The sequence below is a fragment of the Sylvia atricapilla genome, chromosome 27 (assembly GCF_009819655.1).
Source record: "Sylvia atricapilla isolate bSylAtr1 chromosome 27, bSylAtr1.pri, whole genome shotgun sequence".
Taxonomy (NCBI): domain Eukaryota; kingdom Metazoa; phylum Chordata; class Aves; order Passeriformes; family Sylviidae; genus Sylvia; species Sylvia atricapilla.
Window position 1 is genome coordinate 1,740,446 of NC_089166.1, and position 19,912 is coordinate 1,760,357.

Here is a 19,912-nt window from a genome sequence, read left to right on the forward strand (position 1 = left end):
GACACGTCTGCAGCTAAGCCGCAGCAGTGTCCTGAGCCAACCCTGCAGACGGCAGCTGCTGCTGCCCCAGCAGGCAGTGGGATGAGAGGAACTGGTTCCTAGAACTTGGTGAGCTGGGGCAGAAAAGCACTTTCTGTTTAAAGTTGAGGTGCCCAACTTTAGCATCGTCTAGAGAAAGGGCAAGCCAGGAGCTGGAACTGCAGGGCCTGCAGAACCCCTGGAGACCCCTGTACCATGGCTGCCACCCCCTCTACCACCCTGGGGTTGGGTCTGGCCACCCCCAGGTGTCAGGGGGACCCTCAGCAGCTCCCACAGCTGCCCACCCCAAGGGGCTGCCCTGCACAGCCCAGGAGTCACTGCAGGCTATGGGCTCCACAGCTCATTGCATTCCCAGGGGTCTTCTCCACAGACACACAAGCCCAAACCACTGAGCTGCTTTGGGAAGTATTATTCCAGGTATGGAAGAAGCCCTGGCTATCTCAGCTTCAAGCTCAATAAAGTAGCCTCAATCACTTGATTAAAAGTAGCTGGAAACGTCCTTAATTGAGACATGAACAATAAGAGTGTTTGACCTTGTGAAAATTTACCCGAGAAGCTGCAGCCCAGGTAAAGCCCCATGGATTATCTGTGCAGGTCATTTTAATGAACATTCTTTAACCACAGCAACGCTCATTAATGCTCGCTGCGTCATTGTAGGCCTGCTTGGTTATGGGGCATGGCTGGGCTTTGCTCAGAGCCCCGATTAAGTGGCAGGAGCCTGTCCCCCCTGTCCCCCCAGTAATGCCCTTACCGGTGTTGTGAGCCTCCAGCTGGGACAGGGAGTTGACAGTCACTTTGCAGGTGGGACAATACAGGTGCTGTTTGCTCTTTTTCCCCTCTTTCTCACTCTCAGGGGCTGAGCTGATGCTGCTGCCCGACTCTGCTGCCTGTGTCTCAGCTGCCTGGGCGGACGAGGAGGCCACGCTGGTGGCATCTGAGGTGCCCTCCGACAGCTCGGAGGCTGGCGGGGAGCCCAGCGGGGCAACACTGCCTGGCAGCTCCACAGGTGATTCCTCAGTGCTGGGCACCAGCCCCAGGCTGCTGCCCTCACCCTCCGACTCCTGTGGGCTACTGGCATCAGCTGGCAAGAGGAGAAGGAAAGGGGGAAAGGGAAAAAGAGAAAGAAATGGGCAGAAAGAGAAAGTTCTCTGTGCCTGAACAGGTTTTCTGGATTTCAGGCAGCACCCCCATCTTCCCCAAGACCATCTCAGACAATGTCTGCATGCATCCATCCCTGCCAGGGGCGGCTCTTCCCCAGGTTTCTCCTATTACAGCTGTTATCTGCAGCATGGAAACTGGGCTCAGCACAAAACCCCAGACGAGCTCTGCTGCTGCCACAGCTCCCACCAGCCCCATCCCTGCATGTGGCAGAGCCCTGGGGATGTGTGAGACAGGGCTTGTTTTCTCTCCTGCACCCATACAGAACACCTCCCAGAGACACTAAATCACAGGGAAAACACCCCCTTGTTCCCCCACGGGCACGGGAGCTCATTTATAAACCGGTGGCACTTTTCCCACACTAACCTCAGCCTCCTCAGCCCCACATCCCCTCCTCATACCTGTGCTGCCCAGCTCCCCACTGCCCACGGGGCTGGGGGCCAGGTCGGCTGTGCTGTCCTGGCCAGGGGTCCCTGCTGCAGCTCCCACCACCTTCTGCTTGTTCTTCATGGCCTCGATGGCCTTCAGCCTCCGGGCGTGCTTGTGGCCCTTGTAGTGGGCTTCTGCCTGGTTCTGGGGAGGAGAGACCAGGATGGCCACGTCACTGCTGTGACCAGACAGACAGATGGACATGGGGAGAGCAGGTGATGGGTCAGGCCCAGGATGTGGCCACTCAGGCAGGTTGGTAGTGCAGCCACCTTACCTGGTGGCATCCACCCCCAGGGTAGGACCCCGGCAAAGGGGTGTTGGGAGTGGGGTGTAGCACAGAGGGGTTTTGGCAGTGAGGTATTTCCCTCCTCTCCCCTCCCCAGCCTGCTCTGACACCAACATATTGAGGCCAAGGTATCACTCTCTAAGACATCACCACATTGCTTGCTTGGCGAGATAAGGCCCCTGCTCTGATTAAATGCATCGAGTCACTCCTAAAAGCAGCTTTCAGGCAAAATTTATGCCTCCAGAAATGTACAATGAATTGTTGCTGTAAAAATGAAATAAAGAGGTTCTTTGGTGGGGAGGACACATCACCCACTGTATCCTAAGGGGTGTCCAACACATGGTTCACGTCTCCAGCCCCTCTCTCTCAGCGAACGCTGGATAATGAAGCGTGACTCTGATGGATTCATGTCTGCACCAAACTGATAAAAATGGCCACAAAAAAAATTTTCCCCGAACACTGGTGTCCTCCCAACAGGGACAATGCTGCATTGTCCCCTAAAACAACCCCATTTTGGCGATTTATGGAGAGGAACCCCAGTATGAATTAGACACTGTACCCCGGAGTAGGACAGATTAATTTGCACAGCGTTCCTGGGGGCCAGCTGAGGATTCCTGGGCTCAGCAGGGGGAAGCATCCTATCCCATCCCTTCCCTTCCCTCCCCCTGTGGCTTTCCAAGGGCTGGGAACAGCGGCTGGGGCTGGGGCTGATACGTGGGAAAGCAAAGGACCAGTCCAAGCGTGGTGCCTCATTAGCAAAGACAATAAACTCTCTCTGGATAACAGGACTGGGTGCAGCCAAAGTAGGTCACAGCCTCCGTGCTGGAACACCCACGGGCTGTGAGAGTCTGGGCCAGCCAGGGGGACCTGGAGGGCCATGGGCAGAGTAGGAATGGGGGTATGGGGGGCTCACGGGGACACTGGGAGCACACAGCGGGACTGACTCTCCCAGCACAGCACCTCTAGCTGGGAAGCAGCCTGAAAAAGGGAAGCAATGCTTTTTCTGAGCTGCTCAGCTGTGGAGCGGAATCACGAAGCCCAGAGCCGTGGAGTTTTGCTAGGCAGAGCAGCATCAGCCCCAGGCACTGCAGATCCAGCACGGCCAGGCTGGCACAGCTTCTCTGCAGGCAGCTCAGGAGACAAGAGCAGCTCCAGTAGCCCACAGCCCCCGTGCTGCCAGACACCAAGCATCAGCAGCTCCAGAGGATGAGACTGGACAATTGTTGGGGATGCCCCTGACAGGGGCTTGCCCCATGCCCCCCACTCCCTCCCAGCCCCATCTGTGGCCTCACTTACAGCAGAGTTGAAGCGCAGGTGGCAGATGTTGCAGGAGATGAACTGCCTCTTCTTGAGCGGGGCTGGCATACCGAAGGTGTGGCTGATCACTGCCTTCTGCACCGGGTCCATCTGGAAGGGGAGGCAGGGCAGAGGGTGGCTGAGTGCTGTGTCCTGATGGCTGCCCCAGCATGTCACCATGACCTGGTGACCCCCACACCAGTCACACTCCCAAGGAGCCACTGCCAACACAGCTCACACTGGGTGGCTGGAAGGAGCAAGGGGCTGCATCTGCTGAGGAGCCCTGCGGCCATGGAGGCTCCCCTGCACATGGCAGTGTGTGTCAACACTGGCTCTTGTGCTACTTAAACCACTCCTGAATCCGTCAAATCCACAAGGTCCGAATGTCAGCCGTGGTCTGGTAGAAGGGACGAGATCCCATCTGCCCCAGTGTGTGCCCAAGCCCCCTCTCCCCCCACACAGACACTTGTGTCACAAGTGGCAAATTACCAGTTTCTGTTTGAACCTCAGTGGCAACCCTTGACCTCAGCAGGAGCAGAAACCACCAAAATGGAGGACAGAGGTGGCCAAAACAAGCATCTGGCCATTCATTCTCCATGTGCCCTTCACCAGAGAGCTGGAATGTCCCCATGCAATGCCAAAGGCATGCATGTGCCAGCCTGTAGGACACTGGCAGCCCACATGGGTGCCAGGGCAGGAGGGACACCAGCACTTGCTGCCACAAACACAGCTCACCCAAGATACAGTCCCCACAAAAGCCCCTCTGGGCTGCCCCACTGCTGCCCAGATGTGCTTTGCACCCACTCAAACCCAGCAGTGACAACTGGGTCACCGGGCTGGGCACACACAGAATCACCTCCATGACCTGCCAGGAGCAGCTCTGTGCTCCAGCCTGCCCAGGGCTGTGGTGGGGCCAAGCATGTGGTCAGTGCCAGGCCCTGTCCCTTCTGTCTCGCCCCAGGGCTCGGCCTCATTCCACAGCCCAAGCACCTAACTGCTTCCAAAAGCCATAATTGTTTTTAACAAAATGCATTTATTAAGGAAGAAAACATAAGAATAACCTCTTTGTCTGTGCGTGGCTCCAATCTATAATGCAAGTATTGTTCCCTACCCTGTGGCACAGGGAGATTATCTTATCTGAATCCTGCTGTCAGGAGAGCCCGGGGTTTTCAGCGATCGTATTTCTCTGCAAAGCTATTTCACTGCCGAGACAGGTGCATCAGTCTTCGAGGCACATGCCTGGACAACAGCACCATTATCAAGACCCCAAATTCCTTTCCAGGAGTGAGCAGAATGGTAAAAGCAGGTGATTAATGAAGTGCCTGTTTGCTATGAAATTTTACTCACTTATCTGGCATATAAATGAAGAGGCATTCGGGGTTCGGCAGAGACCTGGAGGAAGCTACAGATGGCCAAGATGCTGTTCCACGCCTGACAACAAACATTGCAATGTGCTGCTGGCAGCACCCCCATGCTGCTGGGCTGCTGGGCCAGCACTTCTTTACCAGCAAAACACCCACCTTTCCATCCAGAAAAAAAAAATGGCTCCAACCTTCCCAGCAGTGTCAGGCACTAGTTTCCAGGTGTTGCTGCCACCAAGCACCACCAGGTCCCACCAAACAACACTGGCACCCACCAAGCGCTGCCAGCTCCTGTGGGCTCATGTACACCCTGAGCATTGCAGCATGAGCAGGGTGGGGATCAGAGGAGGATGCAGAGGAAAGGGAGATGCTGGCACAAGGACACAAATGAGGCCAGGGACCATCTTGGCTTCATCTTAAACCTGCCAGTGAAGCCAGTGGCAGCAGGGTCATGTCTGAGCCTTAACTATACAGTGGTGGTGCTGAACAGCCCCAGCACAGGGTCTCCTCATCCTCCTGGGGTTATGGCAGGCTGATGGCACAAACCTGTGTCCTTCCAACTCCTGTGCTTTTGCCAAGTCCACCCTGCTCGACCTGCTGGCACAGCAAGGAGTTGTATCCACCAGAGCACCTGCAACTGCTCTGGGCAGGCACAGAACTCACAAGCTCCAGGGGCCAGGCTGGCCAGCACACTCAGAACCTGGCTCCTCACCCCACCCCAAGCATCCCAGCCAAGGCACATGCCATTGGGTGGCCACTGCTGTTCCTACTGCCCCAAAACAAACACAAGCACTGTCTCAAGACTTCACTTGCTCACTCCTGGGGGAGCACACATGGTCCCAGGTGCTTTGTCAGAAGCCCAACCCAGCTCCAGCCTGCACTGAGCACGTCTGAAGCCTGGTGCCACCTGAGAGCCCTTGTGCTTCTCCCTGAACAGGAACACAAACATCCCTCTATCTCCTCCCCGCTGCATGCCCTCGCAGCTCTCAGATATGGGAAAGTCCCCCCAGCTCCTGCAGGGCTGGCAGGGGGCTGCACTGCAGCCGTACATACCGGTGCCTGCAGCCAGGGATTGAGGCTCTTCCTGATGGTTTCCAGAAGAATGGAGCCAGTAACAGAGGTGGCTTTGGGCACCGCGATCTTGGGGAATAAAGATCCCAGCTTTATAGTCAATTCGTATTGACTCACATTACTTTATTTATCCCTGGATGTTCCTGCTGATATAAATAGCGATCCCTGCGCCGAGCTCCCTGCGGCCGCCGAGGTCAGGAGCAGGAATTCACAGGGATGCAGCCTCCTTCAGATCGCGTCTCTGTTTTACGAGGCGCTGCTGGATCCTGAGGATTTGCAACATCCCAAGCTAAGCGAAGGGCCTTTGGAGCAAGGAGTGTGCCTCCAGCGCTGTTAGGGGGTTTTCTCCCTGGTTGCTGCTCTAAGTGACAGGAGGCAGCTTGGAAGGGTTTTGTTCGCTCTGGAGTAAAACATCTGCTGGGTTCATGGGAGCCCTGTGACCTGCTCTGAGTGCACAGTGTTCTGCTGAGCAGTGCAAACAGAGCTCCCACCCTGCAGGGCATCACTGACCCCTCACAGCATCACTAGGGATGCAGGGCTTCAGAGGGGAACCCCAGATCCTGCTGTAGGACAGCTCCAATGTGGCAGTGACCTCAGCAAGGGGCGGACCCTCACTGCTGTCCCCTACTCTCTCTCCACACTGAGGCTCAAGTGGAGTATGACCAGCCTGTCTCAGGATGTTCCAGCCCTTCATCCTGTGGGATGGAAGCTCTGCTCTGGCTCCTCTAGAGCTGCCAGCACGCCCTGAACCTCACCTGTCCTCCCTTGGCCACATCTCCAGCACAGACACATCCCAAAGGGGCAGCTCCTGCTCCCAGACCGTCAGCCAGCAGCACACACCAGGCTCAAGTCTGAGCTCAGAGTGGTTGACTCCAGGCCCTCAGATGGCTGGGACATCCTCTCCTGGCATCTCTGCCCATGTCTGACCCATCCTCTGTGGCAGGAGCTCACACAGAGCACAGCAGCCATGTGACACTGCGTGGCTTCAGCAAGTACTAGATTCATTTTCCAAATTACTAATTTTTTAAAAGCAGCAACCGTGGGTGAACACGCGCTGAAGCAGCGGCAGGTGGGAGCCAAGCGAACAACAGGTGTTGGGTCAAGTTCACTCTTGACTCCAGTGACTAAAAAAAGAGCCCAGACAAAAAGCAGGAACTATAATGGCATCAAAACCCCTCCTGTTCTGTGTTCCAGCTCATTAGCCCAGGGAGAGGCTGGGCTGGGGCTTCAAAAGAGCTTAAAGGACTCAGACGCCTGAATCCCATTCAATAGCAACAGGAATCCTGCACTTAATTTCTGAACTGTCTTTGAGGATCTCGGTGATAATTTGCACCTTCCGAGCGTGTTTAAGCTCAAAGCCACTCACAAAAAGCCAGTGAGCAGGGATGGGGCTCAGGAAAGTCCCATTTCCAGGTTCATGAGAGAAAACAACGGGCACTGGCTGAACCCCAAAACACCAGCATGCAGTGCCTCTGGGGCAGAGATGGGGAGCAGCTCCTGGGCCCACTGCCCTTCCCAGAGCAGAACCTGCTCCACAACTCTTGGCAGCACCCAGGGGTTACAGAGACCCCCACGGGGCTGGGACCAGCCTGGGGGAGCAGTGCAGCACAGGGAAAACATCATCTCACACCCCACATGGTGGTGTGTCCTTGGCCACATCCATGGTAGTTTAACTGTCTAACGGAACTGTCGAATCTCTAAAGATATTTGTCACCTGGGTTGGTGGTCCAAGGTTGGGGACCTGGAGCCCAAGCCGGGGGTGGGAGCAGCCCTCCAGCACTCTGACTCCCCCAACATCCACAGCACCAGCCACATTCCTCATATCTGTAGTACATTCTCTCTCTTTCTTTTCTTTTCCTTATTTAATTTTCAGCTAATGAACTGCTCTCCAGAGCTACTTTATTACTATTGATTCCAGGGGCAAAATCCAATTGATCCTGGTTAAAATGAACCATGTTTTTAATTCTGGTACTGACAAGCGCTGGCTGGGCAGGAACCTCTCCAAGCTAAGGGCAAAGTGGACATGTTGAACTGGTGTCCAGCAGCCAAAGACCCCAGGAATTAATCCAGAAACTATCTGGGAGGGTTCAGGGAGTGGTGCCATGTAGAGGAGGGGCTCCTGTACGGGAGGAGGGGTCCAGCAGCCGATGCCCACCCTCCCTGGGGACTCACCGTGTTGAAGTTGGGGAAGAGGTTGAGAGGTGATGTCCCGTTGAGCCTGAAGGTCAGAAAGTGCTTGATGTCCAAGGGAGGATGAAGAGGCCGGCCAGGGATGGGCAGTGATGCTAAGAGGGGGCTGCTGTGTCCGGAGGGACCTGAGCAGGCGGAGGGAAAGAGCAGCGTTAGCACTGGTGATCCCTGCTTGCAGCAGGAGGACAGAGCACACAAGACATGGCACACTGGGATATCTGCCATGGATTACAGAACCTCTCCAGGGAAAGGTCCCAGTCCAGAGTCGCCCTGGGCACCCCTTTGCCTTCCAGGCTCAAAACCAGCACCCCAGTTCAAAGCTGGATGCAGCCACCTCCGCATCAGAACATGGACACAAGCAGGAGTCTGAACTCTCAAAAGGTGTCCAAACCTTCCCCAGGGAAGGAGCCCCTTCCCTGGGTTCTCCCATGGAGCCACACAGCCCTGGGCTCCCCACACCAGCACCACTGGGGCTCCTCACCAGGGCTGCTGAGGTTTTGGCTGCCAGCAGCAGCCAAAGCACTGAGAGCAGAGGCTGAGCTGCCCCCACTCCTGTGGTACAGCCGCCACTCCCCGTCCCCCGCAAGTGAACCACGCGCTCCAGCGTGAGATTTAAAAATAGCCTAGAGTTATTAATAATGTTCTGTTTCAACACAAAACACCCGTGGGACAGAGGGAAGGAGGGAAGGCCAAGCAGAGATCTCTCTCCAGCCTGCTCCCCATCCCAGCTCGGACTCATCACAGATGATGAGCACAGGAAAGCATCCTCCACGTAGCAGAGGGAGTCCCTGTCCAGCTCTGGGAGCAAGGAGAGGGAGAAACTAAAAACAAAAAAACCAAAAACCTAATCAAACGCAATAAATAAGAAAGAGAGTGCGGTGAGCCAGAAGAGCCCGTTCATATCTCACACAGCTTCACACCCCCTCCAACCCACCCGCAGTACTGTCCCTTTTCCTGCAGCAAGGACAAGGTCACTGTTCCTTGTTCCTTTGGAGTTTTTTAGCTTTGGGTTCTCTTTCACCTCAATGGCATCATGGATCCCTTGACCCAGCACAGCACAACCCATCCCACCACCTCCCTGGACCTGAGAATACCCTTGTGGGAGGCTGACAGTGGCCAGCACCCACTCCCACAGCAGGAACACTCCCCACTCCCCACTCTTGTGGCAGCACGGAGCCCGAGCCCCACTCCAGCCCCCACACCCTGACCCCAGCTCTGCAGAATGAGCACCCCAGGCTGGTGCTGCTCCTCACTCTGCTCCGCACCCGCCCTGTGCCGATCCCGGCTGGTGCAGGATCCGAGACACGCATCTGAAATTCGAAGTTTGAGAGAGATTTCCCTGGATTTGAGCAGTGAGTGCTCGTCGCCAGCCCCACGGGCACCAACGACCTCTTTCTGGGCGAGCGCACTCGGCGGCTCTGCCACGGCGCCGGAGCCATCCCCGAGCCAGGCCTGACTCCAGGGAGGAATTACAGTTTGCTTCATCAGGCGTGCACTGATCGAGTTAATTCCAGAGTCGCCCAGAAGGGAAATCTGTGAAACTGCTTCAAAATAAATAAATAAAGTTACAGCAGCAGCAGCCAGCAGGACTGGGTGAGGGGTGCATAATTAACCTTCTGAGGCGTGAAACAGTGTTTCTACATCAAATCATCGGAGACTGCCGGGCTGGCGCCAGAGGAGCTGCCCTGGGACCCCCCAGCACACGCAGCCGGGGCCCCACGCGAGAGCAGCAAAGGCATTTGGGGCTGGATCACGAGGGGTGCCACTTGTCACAGTCAGTGCCATTTGCACGGACTGTACTGGCCTTAAAAGCATAAAATACACACATGTATAAAAATATATATATAGGAGAAACAAGGGATGGGTGGTGACTTCATCCCCAGAATCAGTGACTATGACAAGGGATGCTACGGCTCTGCTGATGCTTGGGCTGAAGGGTTCAGTCCCTGAGCAGCAGCTCCTGCACTGGGCAGGCACGGGACAACTGCTGAGGGGACACAGACCCCTAGGATTGGTCACCACCTGCCCACCAACGGTACAGAGAAAATATGTCAACCTCTTTGGCACATCCTTGAGCTCAAATTTGTGGATTAAACACATTTCTGGACTGGGATCACCCAGGCAGTTAGAGAGAGCTCAGAAACCTCTGTGAGCCCCTGCAGATGGGCAGGTCTTTTCTCACTTGGCTTTGTCCCTGAAGCAGACAAGACCCCCAGGAGCAGGAAGAGGGCTGAGGCCACCCCGTGAAGCTCCCCAGCTTGTCACAACACCGTGCTGGGGCACCCACAGGATGCTCTTGGGGCACCTTCCCAAGGTCACAGGGCCATGGCATTGTGGGTCCTGCCTTACCTTTGCTGCAGGGCAGATTCCAGCAGCAGCTGAGGGCAGTATTTTTAGGTATTAATTAGACACTCAATTAAGGAGATTTGCTTTTGGGAGAGTGGCAGGGCCCCAGGTCTGTATAGAATGACACGACCTTAGGCAAGGTGACAGGCATGGCCAGCAGCAGGTGGGGCTCTGCTGGTGGAGTAGCTTTTTGTGGTGCAGCCCTTTGTCACAGCCCCTGCTCTGTCTCTTCCTGTTTTGGCAGAGGAACCCCCACCTCCCCAGCAAGTGCTGCTGCTCTGGCACTGTGGGTCCTCCTGGGACAGGATGTGCCCCAGGCTCTGCAGAACATTCCAAGGGGCTGGTGCAAGGAGAGGGGCACAGGAACCACGTGCTCCTGGTGTGAGCACCTGCTGCAGTTTGGGGGGCTTGTCTCTGTGCCCCCTCCAGCTCCACAGGTACGGTCCAGGCCTGACCAAGAGATGTCAAAGCTACGATGTCCCTAATCTGGTGCTGCGTGTCCCCTGCCTGGGGCTCAGCCAGAGCCACTGGAGGCTGCACATTCTCCACCTGGAGCTCAGCCCAGTTCCTATCCCACAGACAAATGTCTTTTGTAGGGATCTGCTGGAATTTAACGCACTTTTCAGCCCTATATTTAACCAAACTCACCTGAACTGTATCTGGCTGTCCTCCCCAACATGTCCCCCACCCCTTCACACAGCCACTGAACACACACCTGCAGCAGGTTTTTCTCCTGGTCCCTGTGAGGCAGAGCAGAGCAACTGTTGTGCTCTGACATGTGCCTGTGTGAACCTCCCAGAGGTGCCTCTGAAGGCAGCAGGGCCAATGCTGCAGGTTCTCATACCAACACGAGTCTGCCAAGGACCCATCTCCGCAGACGCCGCTGCCTCAGAGAGCATCTGGCACAGAGTCTGCCCAGGCCAGATGGAGACAGAGCTGTTTATTCACACGGAGGCTCCCTCCTGCTTGGGAGATGTTCTCAGCAAATTTTGATGTTGTCTCTAAATCCTTACTGAGGGTTTTAAAGCTTTTGTCTCTGGCCAAGCAGGTTTCCAGGAAGCTCCCCAATGCCAAAGGCTCATGGCCAGAGAAGAGGAGCAACACCCAGTCACAGTGCTGGGCCATGATGGCAGCACCATTGCAGCTCCAGCACCTCTGGGATCTGGACTAGTTACAAAAACATTGCACTGCATTAGACTCCCAGAGCAACCAGAGCTGGACCATGAGGCAGCAGATCTGCTACATCCTCCCTTATCCAGCCTTTGGCAGCCCCAGCAGAGAAGCCAGCACTCAGAATTCAGCTGAGGTAATGCTTTGTGCTGCTGCACTGGGTTTATTGCTGATTAGAATCAGTCTGAGCTGAAGGAAACAGCACTCCAAGTCAAAAGCAGCTTTTTGTCACACTGGAACACAGCAGCAGCATCCCAGCCCCGCTTGGCCACAGCACTGGCAGCGCCAGACCCGTGGGCAGAGGGGCTTGAGCTCCTGGCTGCTGAGAGCACCAACAGCACTGCCCACCTCAGGACAGAGAGTAACACTTCAGAGCAGAAATACGAGCTGAACACCTTCAGTTGGTCCTGAAAGCAGACGTTGAAGAACTTTCTCCTGGACTGCAGGTCGCCAAGAGCTCAGGGTGAAAAGGGAACTCCAGGATGTAAGGACGTTTTGGAAAGAACAAGAATTAGCTATTGACTGGTTTTGGACCCTTGCTCTTAATTTATTCTGTCCTTGGAGGAAAAAAAAAAGAAAAAAAAAGTCCTTTGTACTTTAAATTTTAGGAAAATTAAGATAGACCTTTTATATATATATATATATTTATATATGTATATTTATATATATACACACATACACATATGTACACAATGATGCATTTAAAGTTACTATTTCCTCAGCCATTACAATATCATTCCCTAAATCTCTTGCTCTTGAAATGATCATGACTTGATGCCACTGCTAAAAATACCCTGTGCTGTGTGCAAGGAACACCAACACGACACCGCCAGGCATGTTGGGGTCGGCGCAGAGCTCGGAGGATGTGCTGCCTTTTCTGCATTCACTCTCCAGGCTCCAGAATAACAGAAATCCCATATTTTTTGCAGAGCATTAAAGCAAAAGCTGCTGGGTATCTTTGTGCAAAGGCAACGTGACATTTGAGCTCAAGAGCTTTGCCTTCATCTCCCTAAAACAAAATAATGACAAACCCTCGGGAAAAAACTCATCGCAATTTGGGATCTCAGGTGGCCCCAGGATTCTGACCTCCGGGGCAATTCAAACAGAGGTTTGGGGCATGAGGGAGGGGTGGTCATGGGAGCAGCACGGCCTTGCTAAGGATCCTGTTTTCTCTTCCCAGCACAGAGCAGGTCACCATCCACTGCAGCTGCCTGGCCCCTGCAGTGACCAGTGATGGGGAAAGGCGATGTTGAGCTGGTACTGGGGGCTGCCCGCAGGTCCCAGCTCCTGCCCAAAGGGCTCAGCCCTCACCAGCCACATTCATTTCACCTGTGCCATGATGAACCCAGACTCCCTCATGCTCTCATAGTACTCGATGGCCAGTGCAAAGTTAAACTCGCTGATGGCTGGCCCGTCGATGGCGATCTTCATGAGGTCAGAGAGCCCCTCGTCCTTCGCACGGCGCGACTGGCCGCGCTTCAGCAGCTCCCGGCCCCGGCTGATCTTCTCGGCAAGGACCGAGCCCAGCGGCAGGGCCAGGGCAATAGCGGCCAGGACAGCAAAGTCTGGGAAGAGCTCATGCATCTCAGAGCTGCTGTAGACCAGCTTGACACAGAGGTCCTTGAAGGAGAGCTGGCTGAGGCTGAAGACGATGCGCTTGAAGAGGGGAAAGTCGCTCAGGGCCCTCTCGCTCACCACCACCCGTGAGTACACCTGCAGCAGGAAATTCAGCTCGCTGACCCCATAGCTGCCAATGTCCTCCAGAGACTGGGGGTAGCACTTGGGGTTGAAGATGGCAGAGAAGGAGCTGATGGCCTCCAGGACGCTGCTGGGGAACCTGTCCAGCAGGTTGCCCCGCACGCTCTCCAGGTAGCTCTCCTTTAGGTGCTCAAAGTGTTTCAGGTGCACTTGGGAGCAGTTGGCCAGCTCAACACCCTTGTAGTAGAGGCGGCTCTCGCCCTCCCGGGCGTCCTGTGGCTGCTTGTTCATCTCGCTGAGGAACTCCTGGAGGTTCTGGCCACTGGTGCTCTGCTGGGCCTGCAGCGTGGTGGCCGTGGCTGAGACTATGGGCTTCAAGATGGAGAGGTCAAAGTCCTCGATCTGGAAGAAGCGACTGAGGTTCTGGAAAATGGGGAGGACATCCAGGAGGATCTTGGTGAAGGCCACAAACTGGAACTTCTTGAGCTCTTCACAGAGGCCACGGGCCACGGGTGAGCGCTCCGCCTCGCTCTCCAGCAGCAGCACCAGAGTGGGCCACGAGGAGTCGATGGCTTCTACAGCTGGGAAGATAGAAGTCCAGTGGATGGCTTTGGGACTCCCAAGGTCTATCTCACAGAGGTCCAGGACTCTCCGCAGCTCCTGGAGGCTATCACCTTCCCCCTGGAAGCTGGAGTAGAGCCTATACACAGCATCCACGGTGGTCTCATACTTCTGGAGGTACTCGATGGTGCTGATGCTCTCAGCCAGCAGCAGGGAGGTGCCGTGGGACAAGCAGTGCACCTCAGTGAGGAGAGGGCAGAGCGAGGTCAGTGCTGTCCCCACCCCACTCAGCCTCTCAGCCACCAGTGAGGCACTGTCAGCACTGAGCCAGGTGAGCTTCATGGTGGGGATGCCGAAGGAGCGCATCACCTCACACACCTTGCCTGCTACGGTGGAGGCCTCCCCGGTGGGCAGCTCAAAGCTGCCCAGGAAGGTGGTGGAGGTCTGCCCGTTGCAGGGGGAGACAGTGGTGGTGAACATGGCGAGGCTGCGGTGCTCCAGGACGTCCACAGTCTCGTCCACCACCAGCCCAATGAACGGCGAGGCTTTGATCCTGTGCCTGTCCTCGTTGTGGAGGACTTTGGCAATGGCTGCCTGGGCCAGTTGAAGGAGGGGTGCAGGGAGGGAGAGAGAAACACAAATGAAATTCAGAGGCAGTGGGAGATGCGCAGCACTTGGCACAGAGTGAGTGGGTGGGCTCCCACCCACAGACTCCTGCAGTGCATGAGCCCCGAGCCAGGGAAAAGCCCTTACACTAGCTGCACATACAGAGGCTGGAAATCACTTTCATTTTCCCTAATAAGCTTTCTCCTCCCGCTCCTGTTTGGCAGCTCAAGCACCATGGGAAGCTGCTGAGAGCTTGGGGATTCCTTTCCTGAGCTTGGGGTCAGCCCCACAGATGCAGTAGGACATGGCATCACCAGCAGCACTGAACCCTCAGCCCCCAACATCCCGTCCCCAGCTGTGCTGGCAGTGAGGCAGGACACCAGGAACTCACCTGCCTCATTCAACTCCAAGAGTTCCACTTCACTGGCCCAGCAGAAGCAGCAGCAAAATGGCAACAATATTTTTTCCAGCTTTACTCATTTACTCACACTCCCCCCATTTCAGGCAAACTCCCCAGTTTGGAGGGAAAACTTCCTCTGTGTGTGAGTGCTGCTAGGATCACCACAGGCTGGGAAACCTAATTAGTGGGTTTAGTCTATCTGCAGCAAAATAAGGCTCTGCGGAGAGCTGAAAAGCCTGGCAAACAGCCAAGACTCACTAAAAATTTAATTTGATTTTAGCAGGCATGAAGCGTTCGTAAAATTCAGAAAATCCTTTCTAAACTCTCCGGCTACTTGATCTTTCTGATCACTCAGTTTAGGGCAAAAAAAGGCAAAACCCACAGCGCTCGTGTGCTAATTGAACTCCTGAGCTTTCATCCTGCAAAAGCAGCCTGGCAGGCTCGTGGAGCTCCCGCACAGGCGGTGGGCACGGGCAGTGTCCCTGCTCTGCCAGGTGCAGTGGCCATGCACCCACAGCAGTCACCCAGGTGCAGACCCCCAGCCCCACATACACACCTGCATCTCCCTGACGCTGCCGGGGTGGTAGTACTCGCTGTGCTCCGAGGCCAGCAGCGCCTGGCACAGGTTGAACTTCTGGAAGTTGAGCAGGGAGGAGCACTTCTCATCGGGGATCTCCTCCTTGGCCATCCAGTAGACGGTGGTGAGGACGGCCACCTTCGCGGGGTTCACCTCCACCTTGATGACCGAGCGCAGCTCGGGGTGGCCGCGGACACGGGTCTCGAAGGCCAGCTGCTCCCGGTTCACCGCCAGCGCCTGCCGGTGCGCCCCGGAGGTGACGTGCCGCAGCAGCGCGTGGCGCTGGAAGTTGTCCGTGCCCACGGTAAAGGCGTTTTCCGCTTTACCGTGCTTGTTCTTCACCAGCGCCTGCCGACACTCTATGCAAAACATGAGTTTCCTCTCATAGTCAAACTCCAGCCAGGTAAATTCTTCCTTCCAGTGTTCATTGAAATAGCGTTTACATTTTTTATTGGAATTGGAAGTTTCCCCAGCTGGCTTTTTCCCTGGAGGCACCATGCTGCTGTGGCTGGGAAATCAACTACGGCTGAACCGCACCGTGCCTTGAGGAGCAGCCTGCACATTTAATTTAGTAAGAAGGTCTATTACCACTCTCCTGGTCCGACTGGAGATGAAAGAGACACAAGGGAAAGGGATTAGGGCCCTGCAAACCTCAGCCGAGGCTCAGCTGTGGTGGCACAGCGACGGTGGCATGGTGACAGCACGGTGACAGCAGTGCTGAGGGCAGGTCAGGCTGTGCAACAGCCCCAGCACCACACACAGGGGAGATCCCATCAAGCACCTCATCAGCATCACCAGAAGCTCTCAGTGTCACTGGCGGGACTGGCGCACACACATAGGGTCCCATCACCACAGGAACACCCACACGCTTCCCCCTGGGGCAGCCTGCCCCACTGTGCTGTCACTGGGAAGGTGAGGAAGGCTCAGCGCTGGCTGAAACACCCAAAAAAGAGCGTTCAGCCCCAGAGGAGCAGTACCCGCTGCTGGCAGTGAGTGCCAGGGCCCTGGAGCTGAACAAGGATGACTGGGAGCTAGCTCAGACACACGTGCTTCTGTGCACACGTGCGCTCTCAGTCCTGACTTGTCTCTCTTCCAGGGAATTGCCAAAGCCGTGGCAGGTCCCATGGCAGCAGAGCCATGCTTTGCACATTCAGTGACATCCCAGTGTCCCTCCCAGGGGGTGACACATTGCATCCACTCCAGGCCAGGCTTCCAAATATCTACTGAGCTAGAGGCTGCAAAGCACTTAAACATGTAACCAAACCAAGACCTGACGGGTTTAAGCATTCACTTGATCTCCTCCCTACATTTCAGGTCCGCTCAGTCTGATCCTCGCATTTCTCCATGAATTGGACCGAAAATCCAAACTGAGCCTCGATAAAGGTGTTGGTAAGAGGAGGGGAAAGAACCCAGCGCTGCATGGGGAAAGGGGAGAACCAAATCGCAGAAGAAAAAAGAAAGAACGTGAACACTCAGCAGCAGGGAAACTGGGGAATACCATCAGTCCACATGACTCGCTGAGACACCGATGAGTAACTTGGGGTTTCTGTGAAGAACAAGCCCCCAAACCAGTGCCATTGGCACAGGGCTGGGAGCAGGGGGAAGGAGCCTTCACAATTCAGGCGTTAGAACAACACCATGATTCCCAGCGCTGCGAATGCCCATCCCCACGGAGTGCCCGAGGCAACGCTGGCCAGTGGCCCTGGAGTGACCGGCACCGCAGCCGCTGGCACAGCGACACCATCCATCCCTGCACAGGGCGAGCACCGAGCTCCTGGCCGCAATGGCCCCAGGGGGAGGATCCCTGTGCTCTTTCCCTGTCACTGACCCCATTCACTCCTGTGCCATCCCCACAGCCCCCACAGCACTTGCTCCAGCAGAAGCTGCTGACTTGGAAAGAGGAAAAAAATAATAAAAAAAGAGCAGCAATTAGTGTGTGGGATGCGCGAGGCCAGGGCGGGGGTTGGGATGGAGCAGAGCGCCGTGGCACCCCTTCCCACCAGCACCCATTCCCGCAGCACCCGTGGTGCGCTGGCACCAGCCCAGCTCCCCTCACCGCCGCCGCTGCCCACGGGCAAGAGCAGCGCTGCGCATCGTGGGGGGCTGGCAGCACCTCGGGATGGGGGTCACACTCCGCTCCTCCTACCAGCCTGCTTCTCCCCCCGCCGGGAAGTTTGGGCAGGATCAGGATTTACTTGTGAGAAGACAAGCCCTGACCCTCGTCCCTAGTGCATCAGCCCTGGCTGCCATCTCGCCGTGCCCGAGAGGGTGAGCGGAGCAGCCCCAGCGCCCAGCCCAGCGTGCCCACCCCGCTCACCCGCCCCTACATACGTACCATAATGCCATAAGCTTTGGGGTGTGGGGGGGCTTGCAAACTTCCCAGATTTTAAATAGGAGAAAAAAAAAAGAAAAAGAAAAAAAAAAAAAAAAAAAAGAAAATCAAGAAAGTCATCTAATTAAAAAAAAATAAATAAAAATACCCTCCTCACACACAAAACCCAAAACAAACCCAGCCAAGCAAGACGAAACCAAAAATAAAAGCAAAAGCAGCGGGGTCTTTGGGAGGCGGCCCCGGGAACAAAGGCTGCGGCGGCCGCCCGCGCTCACCGGAGCACGGCAGCAGCCATCTTGCTGCCAGCGCTGTCTGGAGCACGGAGGCTGCCCACGGCGGCAGTGGCCACTAGCGGTGGCCGCGATGGGGAAGGCCCCGCGGCCGTGGCCGCGCCACGGGGACAGTGGACGCGGTGGCTCCGGCCCCTGCGCGGGGGGAGCGCACGGAGCCGTGCCCTGTGCCCGCTCACCTGCCCGAGGGGGTGGGCATCGGGTGCCCGGGGAGCGCTAGGCTGGGTCTCTTCCCTGGGCACACGCAGCAGGGTGAGCTGCAGGAGGGTTTGCAGCCAGCCAGGACCCGTGTCTCTGGGGTTTGGAAGTGTTCTGTAAGCAGCCGCGGGCAGAGCAGCCCCCAGAGCCGTGGGCACGGAGTTTCGGCAGGATCCAAGTCCTGTAGGGAATGCCAGGTGTTCTGCTTACCTGCACTCCTGGTCCAGAAGCTGCAGGGTTGCGGCTGAAACCCTTTGCCTCAAGGCTCTCTAATGAGACCAGAACCCAGGGTTCCTCACATTCCAACAAACTTTATTTTAGCAACACACGCGGTGAAATTTAGTGCCTCTCGACTACTACCAGAAAGAGGATTTTGTGCCACCTTTGCCTTCCCTGAACAAGGCTCCTGAGAACACCGAAATCCCAGTGGGCACCAGTGTCCCCTGGGATCCCTGATTTCCCAGCATATTTCATGTGCCTGGGAGCTGAAGGATGCTCCCAACCCAGACTCGCCCTTCTCCCGCCGTGGAGTTGGGCAATGAGGAGCGATGTGTCCCACAGGAATTTGCCTGGATTAGGAGCTGCATTGTACCTGGCTCCGGCTGGCTCTGCAGAGGGGGGTCTGGAGGCCCCCAGTTAATTCCTCTCTTTAGGCTCCTCCACATATCCCGGGGCAAGAGGCTCTTCCTGCTCCGGGGACATTCTTGCCGAGCCACCTCAGCCCAGGGTTAATGAGAGCAGGAGGTGGTGAAACCAGAGCCGGCTCCTGGGGTGAAAACTCGCCCGTTTTATTCTTGTGCTAATGCCGCGAGAAAAGAGGATTGAGCCTTTTAAATGAGTTTTTAGGCAGGCGCCTGCTGCATCCCCTGATCCCATTCCCTGATTCCCAGCATCCAGGGCAGGACGGCAAAGGTCAGCGACCCCAAATTAGCAGTCGCTGGAACCAACTCCACTTCCCATGGAGACCCCTCCACGGAGCCCCTGCACTGAGATCCACGGGACCAGTGGACTCCAGACAAGAACACGATTGCTCTGCCTGCTCCATGCACTGGGCAAGGCTGAAACCACTGACCCCTTCTCCACTGCAAAGCCATTCCTGCTGGAAGCCTCAAGCTTTAACACAAATTTTGGGCAGCATTTGCAGGATGTCCCTGACCCTGCCGAGCACCCTGCCCTCACAGAGCTGCCGGACGTCAGACGTCCTTCCTAAAGGAACTGGAGTGGAGATACTCGTGTTTACCTCCATGCAGCAGCAGCGGCAGCCGCCTTGGCTCGAGCCAATTGTTGCTATTTTTCCCGACTGTGCCGTGCCTGAGGAGCTGGGTGGGCAGGTGCCCCAGGCACACCAGCACATCCATCATCCCCGCGGCACGAGGGCGGCGGCAGCCATGAGCCACAGTTTCCATCTGAGTCCCAGTTTCCACTGTCATCCCACACGTCCCGCAGCCAAAGCAGACCCCAGGTACGCAGCTCCCACTGGGATGCTCTGGGCTGGTCCCTGGCACCCCTTCCAGCACTCCAGCCCCACATCCACGGATGGGCTCCCCGAGGGTTTCTTACTGCGTCTATAAGAAGCTGAACAGAAGAGACCAAACCCAGCCATATTACCTTAAAAAAAAATTTAAATCCCCGAGTCCAAAGATATTTATGAGATTTTGTTCCCATCCCCGCTCTAAGCCAGTCAGGCTCTGGGAAATGACGCACGCTCTTCCCGCAGGGAAGCGGAGGTGCTGGTGATCCCAAAGCTGCTGACCCCGGGGAGCCCCACCCCTGCACAGCCCCCAGTTCTCCTGCCCACCCACCTTGCTGTGCCTGGCTCCACCTGCCCTCTCACCCCTGGCCGTCCCAGGGCATGGGGTAGGAAAGACCCAGCACCCTGCAGGTAGGGACCTCACCCTCTGCAC

At 56.1% G+C, this 19,912-nt stretch overlaps 2 protein-coding genes across 2 annotated transcripts in view; both read right to left on the reverse strand.

Annotated features, from left to right (window-relative positions):
* Positions 1-19,912, reverse strand: part of ZNF385C (zinc finger protein 385C) — a 39,483-nt gene that overhangs the window by 3,524 nt on the left and 16,047 nt on the right. Inside the window, exons 2-5 of the mRNA XM_066336728.1 lie at positions 7,813-7,955; positions 3,209-3,319; positions 1,599-1,770; positions 791-1,120 (exon numbers count right to left, since the gene is read on the reverse strand). Coding sequence (XP_066192825.1) covers positions 791-1,120; positions 1,599-1,770; positions 3,209-3,319; positions 7,813-7,955 — 756 coding nt within the window. The remainder of the gene's footprint in view (positions 1-790; positions 1,121-1,598; positions 1,771-3,208; positions 3,320-7,812; positions 7,956-19,912) is intronic.
* C27H17orf113 (chromosome 27 C17orf113 homolog) lies at positions 11,439-17,606 on the reverse strand. The gene is made up of 2 exons (XM_066336722.1): positions 15,168-17,606; positions 11,439-14,199 (listed from the first exon to the last, which is right to left on the reverse strand). Exons 1-2 carry the CDS (start codon positions 15,684-15,686, stop codon positions 12,667-12,669), a joined length of 2,052 nt encoding a protein of 683 aa, XP_066192819.1. The 5' UTR covers positions 15,687-17,606; the 3' UTR covers positions 11,439-12,666.